The sequence below is a fragment of the Carcharodon carcharias genome, chromosome 14, assembly GCF_017639515.1.
Source record: "Carcharodon carcharias isolate sCarCar2 chromosome 14, sCarCar2.pri, whole genome shotgun sequence".
Classification (NCBI taxonomy): Eukaryota; Metazoa; Chordata; class Chondrichthyes; order Lamniformes; family Lamnidae; genus Carcharodon; species Carcharodon carcharias.
This window is the reverse complement of record NC_054480.1, coordinates 113,528,267-113,541,464: the sequence shown is the minus strand read 5'-3', so window position 1 is coordinate 113,541,464 and position 13,198 is coordinate 113,528,267. Positions and strand designations below refer to the sequence as shown.

At 41.5% G+C, this 13,198-nt stretch overlaps 1 protein-coding gene across 1 annotated transcript in view; it reads left to right on the top strand.

Annotated features, from left to right (window-relative positions):
* The window catches only part of mydgf (myeloid-derived growth factor), a 79,043-nt gene extending 66,721 nt beyond the window's left edge, over positions 1 to 12,322 (top strand). Inside the window, exons 5-6 of the mRNA XM_041203813.1 lie at positions 5,352 to 5,424; positions 11,274 to 12,322. Coding sequence (XP_041059747.1) covers positions 5,352 to 5,424; positions 11,274 to 11,353 — 153 coding nt within the window. The 3' untranslated portion in view covers positions 11,354 to 12,322. The remainder of the gene's footprint in view (positions 1 to 5,351; positions 5,425 to 11,273) is intronic.
* Positions 12,323 to 13,198: the final 876 nt, after the last annotated feature.

Below are 13,198 nucleotides of genomic sequence, written 5' to 3'. Positions count from 1 at the left end.
ATATTCCATGTCCCTCAGAGATTAACTAATAGCAATTAAATAAATGTTTTACTTAACACATTTTTCCAAACAGTTGATTTGTTTTTAGAACAAGTTATTCTGTACTACGTGCATATCACTGATCAGTATTTCATTTGTTTTTGGAATATTATTAGTGCAATATTATGTCCTCCTACTCCTTTCTTTCATATTTTGTATGTTTGTCATGCAGTTATGTAATTGTTGTGCAAACAGGCATAGGATAAAATCTACTGCAAATATTTGCATCTGTTGATAGTATATGTGAGGTATAGAATTAAGGAGTGGAACTGAGAAGAGCAAAACTCTTCACCCCTTCGCGCTCTCTCTTCTCTCCCCTCCCCCAAAGGAGTTTCCATTTCCTCCTATGAAAGCAGGAAGACCAATAAGGTTGCTTTCTGGATATGAAGTTTGGCTTCTAGGTGACCCCTGACATTATTTTGCCATTTATAGTTTATCATGGATTAAACTAGGCATTTGATGTCAACCTTCTGTGCATTCTGCCCTTAGTGGTTAGCTGCTATGCAGAACATTGGCCTGACATTTTACCTTTTTTCATAAGGTTCCTAGCCACCAGCTATCTGGGAATTCCACTGCATTATGACCTTGCCATCTAGATTGCTGTGGCAGCAAAACTTGTCCCTTAACAATTTGCTAAACAAGATGGCTGAAATGGACCTTTTCTTATGTATGTTTTTAATTTGGAGGGCATATCCACTTTTGCAAATGAGACATACCCACAATTTGTTTGACTGGATCTGCAGACTTTGCTTGTGCCCTGTACTCCCAGCTGCTGGGAAAGCAGGGAACTTGTTTCCACACCTTTTCTGTCGACCCTAGAAATACCCATAATGGTAAAAGATCCAGAAGCAAGATGAGAGATATTTTTAACTCGTTGAGTTGATCTGAAGGGAGAAATAAGTTCGAGTAACACTGTTTCAACTCTGCAGACTGTTTATTCCCTTGGGGCAGGCAACATCACAGTGATAACAGTGCAGAATACCATGCAGGCCATGCAGTTAGAGGCTTGCAGCATTGAGTTCCCCTGGAAATTGAAGCAAGTATGCATAGCGCCACTAAAAGCGGTGCTACACAAAAATTTCTCCCCAGAATGCGCTCCTGAAAGAGTGGTGGAAGCAAATTCACTTGTAACTTTCAAAAGGAAATTGGAAATATACTTGAAAAGAAAAGATTTATATAGCTATTGGGAAAGAAATGGGACTACGTGGATAGTTCTTTCAAAGAGCCAACAAAGGAATGATGAGCTGAATGGCGGCCTCCTGTGCTCTGTGACACCATATAGAGGTGTCTGGAGGCAGCTGAGTGGTGATGACTGCAACAATAATCACTTGGTGATGACACCATATAGAGGTGTCTGGAGGCAGCTGAGTGGTGATGACTGCAACAATGATTACTTGGTGATGAATGGATGAAATTTTCCAAACACATCATCTTTGCCACCTTTATTTGGCCTGCCTCAGATAGGAACTGAGTGGAATAGAACATGTCATCCAACAATCAATGCTATTGCACTACTTGTTAATGGGAATATTGAGCAAAAGTAAAAACCATTTTGATTATCCAGACAGCAGCAAAGCACTTGCATTTTTCATAGTACACAAAATATTTCTTCTTGGCTGTCCAGAATGGAGTGTGTGGACACTAAGTAGTAATAGGAATTCTAATTCAAAGGCATGTTTGCAAAGCTAAGTTTTGATGAGATTCTTTAAAAATGGGGAAATAGAAAGATGATGAGTGAGTGCTGGAGGGTAGTGTTGAGGTGGCCTTTCTACTAACCCAGCACTAATTGCAAACTATGTTAACATAATAAAGAGCCACCATAAGTATGTGCACTGAAAATTGTGTGGTGTGCAACTTTCTCACTTTCCCATCCCAAATGAATAATTCTCACCCAAAATGCAACTTTCTGATGCAATTTACAAACATATACTGATAAAAATGATTCAGCTAAGTGTTTACTTTTTGAAAATTAAGCTGCTAAATTTCAAAAACGCCTTTACTATATCAAAAATATCCCACATTACTGTTCAGGGTTTTACCCTGTTTAGGAAGGATATATTGGCCTTGGAGAAAGTGCAGTGTATATTTACCAGAATGCTACCTGGACTCCAGGGTTCAATTCCAAGGAGAGAGTACACAGATTGGATTGTATTCCTGGAATTTAGAACGTTTAGGGTGACTTGTTTGAAGCTTTCAAGATGTAAAGGGAACGGACAGGGTAGATACACAATCTATTTCTGCTACCCGAGGAGTGTAGGACTAGGGGCTTAGTCTAAAAAAAATTAAGCCAGGCTTTCAGGAAGGAAATTAGGAAATCCCTTGCGTTGCAGTAAATTAGCAGTTTGCTTGACCAAAACCAATTTTAAATCTGAGATTGGCTGACAAAAAATTATCAATGATATTAAGGGATATGGAGTTACCTTGCATGCTCTCATTGATTAGTGAAACAGGCCTGAAGGGCTAAATGACCTACTCCTGTCCCTAGGATGTCCCCTAAGCAGGAGAAAAAAAAAGACTTGCATAGTGCTTTTTACAACTAACATCTCAAAGTACCTTTATAGCCAATAAGTCCTTCTGAAGTGTAGTCACTGTTATTATGTAGGAAATGCTGCAGCCAATTTTGTGCACAGCATATTCCCACAAACAGAAATGTAATGACATGATATTCTGTTTTTTTTTAATGTTAATGTGGGAAAATATTAGCCAGAATACCGGGTATAACTCCTCTGCTCTTCTTTGAAATAGTGCCATGGGATCATTTGCATTTACCAGAGCAGGCAAATGAGGCCTCGGTTTAGGGTCTCATCCAAAAGATGGCATCTCTGACATTGACATTGCAGCACACCCTAAGAACTGCACTGGAGTGTCAGCCTTGGTTTTTGTGCACAGGTCCTGGAGGGGAATTGGGCCCAGAACCTTCTGACTCAGGTGAGAGTGCTACCAACTGAGCCACAGTGAACAGCAGTTGGAAGAGAGCAATTGTTGAGGATGATTGACAGTAGAACCAAAGTAGTAGGTTTTAAGATGGTTTTGAGGGATGTTTAAATTCAGAGAAGTTTGTGGAGAGAGTTCAGGTATGGAAGCAAGATCATTGTCATACTGTTGCCAATAGATAGTGGAGCATAAGATGGGGGAAACACACATTAGACAAGTTCAGCGACAGCCACATGTCAGATTTACATTTTTCAATCTATACTGAACTTAGTGCAATTAACTTGGACCTGTTCCAGAAGCAACTTAGAGACAATTTAATTATTCTGCAATTATAAATACTCACTGAAAAGTGAGATCTCAACAGTCAGCTCAAAGATTTAATGGTCTGTTCTCCATAGAAGTTTTCACACCAGAATATGTTGAATGAAGGGGATGAGCAGGAATGTTATGGAAATTGGGGTTAGACTTTGATGAGCAACCTGTGTATGTGTGATTTGCAACATGGGAATCTCTGTTTCAAATGCTGAATTCAGTATTTTAATGAGGTTTAATTTCCCTTACTGATTTAGAAAAAATGGTGTGAAAACTTCTATGGAAAGCAGGCCATTAAATCTTTGAGCTGACTGTTGAGATCTCACTTTTCAGTGAGTATTTATAATTGCAGAATAATTAAATTGTCTCTAAGTTGCTTCTGGAACAGGTCCAAGTTAATTGCACTAAGTTCAGTATAGATTGAAAAATGTAAATCTGACACGTTTTAAGTGGCTGTCGCTGAACTTGTCTAATGTATTAAGTCCAATAACCTAGGGGAAAAAGTCACACTGCAGTCTATACTCTTCCATTCATCAACTCAAACAGCTCTTTTGACCAGTTGTAGAGCTATAATTACCTTAGTGTTCTACATCTCAAATCAATTTAAGTAATTCTCACTCGTCCATCATTACACTTTGCCCTGTAAAGTGTTGTTAACTACAATTTAGGTAATGCCACTTAAGTTGTTTAACTTTGCAATTTCCTGTTTTGATTTTCTTCCTGATGTGATAGCACATGGTTCAGATGCACAAGTGAGCATCCAATTCCACAATCATTGAACCTACACAAATATTTAAAGTGGTCCATCATAGCCAATTTTGACTTGTACTCTAACGGAAAGTGCTGTTTCTGGATTCCACGCTAATAAAACTACCTCTGTTTTCCTACAAAATTCTATAGGTCCTTGGTGAAGAAGTTGCAGTTGTGTAAATTGCCAAGCAGGCTGTGTACGGGAGATATTTGTAAAATAACTCATGCAAGTAATTTCAGAATTATTTTCATGACAGCACTTGTAAATGCCACCAGTACTCTGCAGAAATATTTTCAAACCTTTTATTTCATAGAAAAATACAGATGAATAATTATGTGAGAAAGCATTAGTAGATGTGAAACTGTACAATTTAACCAAAGAGCCGTATTAGGTTGGTAGGTATACAAGTTAGTGATATTGACTGAGTCATACATATCAAAAAAATGCTGGCTGTGAAAGCTACAGATCCCTGGCAACTTGGTCTCTATAGAAGAGGAGAAGGATTTGGAGAAGGGAAGTACTGCCCCGTCCCTATCTTAGAACTAATCCAAGAATGTGGTGATAAAATGCCAGTATTGAAATAACATTTTGCTGCTTTACTAGTCTCCTTCCAGAGCACTGACATGACTGGAGTAGCTAGGAGAGGAGACTAGAACTGCTGGTTCTCCAGGGGTAACTAAATTGATGTTTCAAAGTGAGTTTTTTTTCTTTCTAAATGCTAAAAGGTGATCACCTCTGAACTGAAAACCTTTTATCTTCCTTAATTCTGGATTTTTTTCCTGCCCCTTTAAAATGGGATAGATAATAGGTAACTGATTCTGGATGATGAAATTGACACTTGGTGACCATTTTTAGCCAGTGGATTTCTTTTTAACTCCTTCAAAAGGTAGAAAGTGTTGAAAAACGTGTGGGGGAAATATGTTAGCCCTAAAATGTACAACTCCTATATCATAAATCTCAAATTACATCATCCTGTGGCAATGTGACAATGGTGCCCAATTCTTCTTACTCTTTCCAAGCACAGTAGGTTCCTGCATACCTTTAATAAATACTGTGCCCTTTTAAAGTTGAGACTGGTTTTTAAACAAAGATTATGTATGACATATTACTGCTGATTATACTATTCCCAAAATTAAATTGTATATAGGAGTTTCTTCCATGAAAATTGTAGCTCTTCTACCAATGAAAAGTAGCTCTCAATAGCCATGCATTTGATGTTTAATAGAGGGAATTACTTTTGTTTTCCAGTTCTTATTCACTTAGGTGGCACAAATAATTTGATTTGCTAATGTTCCACTTTTCACCTCCTTTCTAGTCTCAAGCAGCAGTAGATGGCCACAGTGACGTTCCCCTGAAAGAAGATGAATATATAATTAGCGAGAATACTGGTAAGTACAAAGTATCAAACAAGATGAGCCATTTATCTCTGCTCGTTCTATTGGGATGTGAATGCTTTGCCCTGCCCCCATCCTCCTAATTTTGATTTAATTCAAGAGATGCAAACAGCAATAGGGTAAAATTAAAGGGAGGAAACAAATATTTCCAAGTTCTGAAGGTAATTTAAAAATTCCAACATATCTGTCTAATATTAGTGAGCTCCGCTCAGCTACATTTTAAAAGTGAAACATTTCGATCCCAACAGCCCTTCCAATATAATTCTCCAGATTAATAGCTCCCTTTCTCTGTAGCTAGATATTTTGTGCAGTTCAAATCCAATTTACTGTTTCAAAAGTAAACGGATTCATAATATCCCAATCTCGAGGTGCAGTGAGACTTGCTCTGTTATTACATGGAGTTCACAGCCCAGAGCAACAGGCATAGTGTGATGCCTATCTTCAGTTTTTGGCCACTGTGCTTTGCCCAACTGACTGTTTTCCATTTTATACAAATGTGTTCTATTGATTTATCGGAAATTGATAATGAGAAAGAACCAGTTTAGGCCCCACACTAGAGAACTGGAGCCATGGGGCTGCAGAATTCCCATTGCAACTTGACCATTTGGTTAACTAACTTGAATTTGCCCTCTGCATAAATTATTTCAATAGTTAATGTGTTGCAATTAATATTCTGATAACATTATTGATTGATGAAGTTTGACACCTGCCTTAAGAACCTAGGCACCAGAAACGACAATGGCAATCGCAGCCCTGTCGACCCTGCAAGGTCCTCGTAATTAACATCTGGGGGCCAGTGCCAAAATTGGGAGAGCTGTCTCACAGACTAGTCAAGCAAAAGCCTGACGTAGTCATCCTCACAAAATCATACCTTACAGACAATGTCCCAAACTCCACCATCACCATCCCTGAGTACATCCTGTCCCAGTGGCAGGACAGAATCAGCAGAGGTGGCAGCACAGTGGTATACAGTCAGGAGGGAGTTGCCCTGGGAGTCCTCAACATAGACTCCGGACCCCATGAAGCCTCATGGCATCAGGTCAAACATGGGCAAGGAAACGTCCTGCTGATTACCACGTACCGCCCTCCCTGAGCTGACGAATCACTGCTCCTCCATGTTGAACATCACTTGGAGGAAGCACTGAGGGTGGCAAGGGCACAGAATGTTCTCTGGGTGGGAGACTTCAAAGTCCATCACCAATGGTGGCTCGATAGCACCACTACTGACTGAGCTGGCTGAGTCCTAAATGACGCAGCTGCTAGACTGGATCTGCAGCAGGTGGTGAGGGAACCAACAAGAGGGGAAAGCATACTTGACCTCACTCTCACCAACCTGCCTGCCTCAGATGCATCAGTCCATGACAGTATTGGTAGGAGTGACCACCGCACAGTCATTGTGGAGACGAAGTCCCATCTTCACATTGGGGATACCCTCCATCGTGTTGTGTGGCACTAACACCATGCTAAATATGATAGATTTCGAGCAGATCTAGCAACTCAAGATTGGGCAACCATGAGGTGCTGTCGGCCATCAGCAGCAGAATTGTATTCGAGCACAATCTGTAACCTCATGGCCTGGCATATCCCCCACTCTACCATTACCATCAAGCCAGGGATCAACCCTGGTTTAATGAAGAGTGCAGGAGGGTATGCCAGGAGCAGCACCAGGCATACCTAAAATAAAAAAGGTGTCAACCTGATGAAGCTATAAAACAGGACTACTTGCATGCCAAACAGGATAAGCAGCAAGTGATAGACAGAGCTAAGCGTTCCCAGAACTAATGGATCAGATCCAAGATCTGCAGTCCTGCCCCATCCAGTCGTGTATGGTGGTGGACAGTTAAACAACTCACTGGAGGAGGAGGCTCCACAAATATCCCCATCCTCAATGATGGAGGAGCCCAGCACAGCAGTGCAAAAGATAAGGCTGAAGCATTCACAACAATCTTAAGCCAGCAGTACCAAATGGATGATCCATTTCTGCCTCTTCCAGAGGTCCTCAGCAGTACTAATGCCAGTTTTCAGCCAATTTGATTCACTCCACATGATATCAAGAAACGACTGAAGGCACTGGATACTGCAAAGGCTATGGGCCCTGACAACATTCCGACAATCGTAGTGAAGACTTGTGCTCCAGAACTTTCCACACCCCTAGCCAAGCTGTTCCAGTACAGTTGCAACATTGGCATCCATTCGGCTGCATGGAAAATTACCCAGATATGTCCTGTACAGAAAAGCTGGACAAATCCAACCCAGCCAATTACCGTCCCATCAGTCTACTCTCCATCAGTAAAGTAATGGAAGGGGTCATCAACAATGCTATCAAGCGGCACTTGCTTAGCAATAACCTGCTCACTGGTGCCCAGTTTGGGTTCCGCCAGGGCCACTCAGCTCCTCATTACAACCTTGGTTCAAACATGTACAAAAGAGCTGAACTCCCGAGGTGAGGTGAAAGTGACTGCCCTTGACATCAAGGCAGCATTTGACCAAGTGTGGCATCAAGGAGCCCCAGTAAAACTGGAGTCATTGGGAATCAGGGGGAAAAACTCTCCGCTGGTTGGATCATACCTAGCACAAAGGAAGATGATTGTGATTGTTGGAGGTCAGTCACCTCAGCTCCAGAACATCACTGCAGAAGTTCCTCAGGGTAGTGTCCTAGGCCCAGTCACCTTCAGCTGCTTCATCAATGACCGACCTTCCATCATAAGGTCAGAAGTGGGAACATTCGCTGATTGCTCAACGTTCAGCGACGACTCAGATACTGAAGCAGTCCATGTCCAAATGCAGAAAGACCTGGACAATATCCAGGCTTGGACTGACAAGTGGTAAGTAACATTTGCACCACACAAGTATCATACAATGACCATCTCCAACAAGAGAGAATCCAGCCTTTGGCCCTTGATATTCAATGGCGTTACCATCACTGAATCCCCCAATTTCAACATCCTTGGGGTTGCCACTGACCTGGACTAGCCATATAAACACTGTGGCTACAAGAGCAGGTCAGAGGCTGGGAATCGTGTGATGAGTAACTCATCTCCTGACTCCCCAAAGCCTGTCCACCACCTACAAGGCACAAATCAGGAGTGTGATGGAATACTCCCCACTTGCCTGGATGAGTGCAGCTCCTGCAACACTGAAGAAGATGGACACCATCCAGGACAGTGCAGTCCGCTTGATTGGCACTGCATCCACAAACATTCACTCCCTCCACCACCAACACACAGTAGCAGCAGTGTGAACTATCTACAAGATGCACTGCAGGAATTCACCAAGGCTCCTTAGACAGCACCTTCCAAACCCACGACCACAACCACCTAGAAGGACAAGGGCAGCAGATAGATGGGAAACAAAAACAGAATTACTTGGAAAAACTCAGCAGGTCTGGCAGCATCAGTGGAGAAGAAAAGAGTTGACGTTTCGAGTCCTCATGACCCTTCAACAGAACTAGGTGAATCCAAGGAAGGGGTGAAATATAAGCTGGTTTAAGGTGTGTGTGTCAGCGGGGGGGGGGGGGGGGTGGAGAGAAGCGGAGGAGGGGTGTGGTTGTAGGGACAAGCAAGCAGTGATAGAAGCAGATCATCAAAAGATGTCACAGACAACAGAACGAAAGAACACAGGTGTTGAAGTTGGTAATATATATCTAAACGAATGTGCTAATTAAGAATGGATGGTAGGGCACTCAAGATATAGCTCTAGTGGGGGTGGGGGGAGCATAAAAGATTTAAAAATATTTTAAAATAATGGAAATAGGTGGGAAAAGAAAAATCTATATAATTTATTGGAAAAAACAAAAGGAAGCGGGAAGAAACAGAAAGGGGGTGGGGATGGAGGAGGGAGTTCAAGATCTAAAGTTGTTGAATTCAGTATTCAGTCCGGAAGGCTGTAAAGTGCCTAGTCGGAAGATGAGGTGTTGTTCCTCCAGTTTGCGTTGGGCTTCACTGGAACAATGCAGCAAGCCAAGGACAGACATGTGGGCAAGAGAGCAAGGTGGAGTGTTAAAATGGCAAGCGACAGGGAGGTTTGGGTCATTCTTGCGGACAGACCTCAGGTGTTCTGCAAAGTGGTCGCCCAGTTTACGTTTGGTCTCTCCAATGTAGAGGAGACCACATTGGGAGCAATGAATACAGTAGACTAAGTTGGGGGAAATGCAAGTGAAATGCTGCTTCACTTGAAAAGAGTGTTTGGGCCCTTGGACGGTGAGGAGAGAGGAAGTGAAGGGGCAGGTGTTACATCTTTTGCGTGGGCATGGGGTGGTGCCATAGGTGGGGGTTGAGGAGTAGGGGTGATGGAGGAGTGGACCAGGGTGTCCCGGAGGGAACGATCCCTACGGAATGCCGACTGGGGGGGTGAAGGGAAGATGTGTTTAGTAGTGGCATCATGCTGGAGTTGGCAGAAATGGCGTAGGATGATCCTTTGAATGCGGAGGCTGGTGGGGTGATAAGTGAGGACAAGGGGGACCCTATCATGTTTCTGGGAGGGAGGAGAAGGCGTGAGGGCGGATGCGCAGGAGATGGGCCGGACATGGTTGAGGGCCCTGTCAATGACCATGGGTGGAAAACCTCGGTTAAGGAAGAAGGAGGACATGTCAGAGGAACTGTTTTTGAAGGTAGCATCATCGGAACAGATGCGACGGAGGCGAAGGAATTGAGAGAATGGGATGGAGTCCTTACAGGAAGCGGGGTGTGAGGAGCTGTAGTCAAGGTAGCTGTGGGAGTCGGTAGGCTTGTAATGGATATTGGTGGACAGTCTATCAGCAGAGATTGAGACAGTGAGGTCAAGGAAGGGAAGGGAAGTGTCAGAGATGGACCACGTGAAAATGGTGGAGGGGTGGAGATTGGGAGCAAAATTAATAAATTTTTCCAAGTCCTGACGAGATAGATGGGAACACCACCACCTGGAAGCTCCCCTCCAAGTCACTCACCATCCTGACTTGGAAATATATGGCCATTCCTTCACTGTCGCTGGGTCAAAATCCTGGAACTCCCTTCCTAACAGCACTGTGGGTGTACCTACACCACATGGACTGCAGTGATTCAAGAAAGTGGCTCACCACCATCTCCTCAAGGGCAACTTGGGATGGGCAAGCGAAGCCCACATCCCATGAATGAATTTTAAAAAATAAAACACAGGAATAGTCGGCATAGGCCATTCGGCCCCTTGAGCCTCCTTTGCCATTCATTTAGATCATAAATGAACTGATTGTGGCCTTAACTCCACTTCACTGCCTCCACTCCCTGGAATAGAGAATTCCAACGATGAGCAACTCTGAGAGAAGAAATTCTTCCTCATCTCCATCTTAAATAGGAGACCCATTATTTTTAAATTGTGTAACTTAGTTGCGGATTCCCTTACAAAGAGCAACATTCTCACAGCATCTAAACTGTTAAGCCTAGGTGGTACCTTCTATGTTTCAATAAGATCACCTCTTACTCTTCTAAACTCCAAGGTAGTAAACTTTTATGTGGCACTTATAAAATGCCTTTTGGAAATCCAAAAACACTGGATAAAAGGGAGCCAGTTCCCCTTTATCCACCTTACTTGTTACATCCTCAAAGAACTCTAATAAGTTTGTCAAACATGATTTCTCTTTACTAAAACCATGTTGACTCTGCTTGATTGTATTTTGATTTTCTAAATGTCCTGCTACTACCTTAATAATGGAATCCAGCATTTTTTCGATGACAGATTTTAGACCAACTGGCTTATTGTTTTCTCTCCCTCTTTTCTTGAATAGAGGTGTTTCAATTGCAATAGAGTTCTCAACTTGACAGTAGTGATGCAGTCTAACCTGCAGGGCAATGAGTCATTGGTTTGTGCTTAAACATCTTTTCTTATTACAGTGACCCACAAGGTTGGATCATTCAGATCAGAGCTGTCCAAGCTTCTAATCGTTGCCCGCACACGCCATGATGAACTGTGATTTGGATGACTTGTTTTTGTAATGATTGAAAAATGTTGAAATATTTTAGAAAAATTTTATTCTTGGCTGCATAGGTCAGCTAATGGGAGCATTTTAAACCCACCCCCAACCCAACTCCTCCCCAATGTCCTTCCTTTTTCAGCTTCCTTTTTTAAATGAAGCAGCAGGACAATCACCACTTTAAAGGAATCTCATTTGGCATCATGGGTGAACTTTTGGGTAGGACAGACATTCTTGCTCTTTTTTCACATAAAGATTAAGCTGGAGATCCTGGTTAACAAGGTGCCTCACTTAGCTGCCTAACTGGGAACAGCCATTAAAGCATCCTTGGAGGTCAGAAAACTTCTAGTACTTTACAGGTGTTGACCTACCCAAGTAATCCATACTGTTAAAATTACCAATGGTACCTCACTTAAATCTGATTTAAATATCAGATTTGTAAATCGTGCATTTAAAAATTATGTCCTCCTTTCCGATACTGAGACTTTTGTTTGCATTAGTCGCAGTTTATTCGATCAGTTAGCATACACTGGGAGCTTTTTGACTGTGATAGCAGAACTACATTTTTTTTTTTGAAACACCAAAAATATGAACCTTGTATCTGTAATTATCAGAATGAACCTTGACCTGTTTAAGATGTCATTACTAAAATAATTTTTGTATGCAAAGGTTTTTCAGCAAATTGTTTAATAAACATGGGTGTTAATTTATAGAGCTTATCTATGTAGTGCTTTAGATAGTGAGGTGCAAACAAATTTTTATGTACTATTGGATTTCCTCCATAATAGAGATTGTTTAGGGACCACATATGCCTTTATGTCCTGCGATTAATTGCAAGTACTGTGATACAAACCTGATGTACCATCTAAGTTAACCTTGTTTTTTGTTCTACTTTACACATGATCCATTGTTTTTCTTTTATATCCCAGAGCTCTGTTACAAAGGGAAATAAATTCTGATGTCAGCTCATTTGTATCTCAATTCATGAGTGACTGCTTGAATTTTATTTGCAATTTTATATTATATCTCTGCAATAGTGATCACAGCATAAGGTTTGAGATAAAGATTGAGAAGGACCTAAGCAAAGCAATGTCCAAAGTAATAAATTGTTTTTTTTTAAAAAAAACTTTTTTAAAGGAGATGAGAATGGAACTCTGGAAAATAAACTAGAAAAATTTACTGAAAAACAATTAAATGCAACAGTGGAAAACATTTCAATCGGTGTTTGAGTCCAGGAGAAATATATCCCACAAAAAGCAAAAACAAGGCAGTAATGACACACCATGGATAAATAAAGGCAAAATTGAAACATAAAAAATATACACTAAGTACATAGACAGCAAAGGAAAATATAAGCAAAGGGAATATGAAAAATTAAGAAAGAAGTCAAAGACATCTAGGAAGGCAAAGAGAAACTACAAAATTATCAAGAGATATGAAAAGAAACAAAGCATTCTACAGACAAGTAAATAACTTAAGGGTAGGGTCACTAAAGGAGACCTACAGTAAACCCAGATAATGACAGCCAAATGACTATTAAATTATTTTGCATTGATATTTACAAAGGAGACTAAGACATGACAATTTATATTTTCTGATTTCTTATGTTAAAAAGGGAAGACCAAACACAGACTGGGTGACCGCTTTGCAGAACACCTCTGGACCATGCGCAAGCATAACCCAAACCTTCTGGTCACTTGCAATTTCAACACACCATCCTGCTGTCGTGCCCACATGTCCGTCTTTGGCCTGCTGCATTGTTCCAGTGAAACCCAATGCAAACTGGAAGAATAGCACCTCATCTTCCGATTAGGCATTTTACAGCCTTCTGAACTTAACATTGAG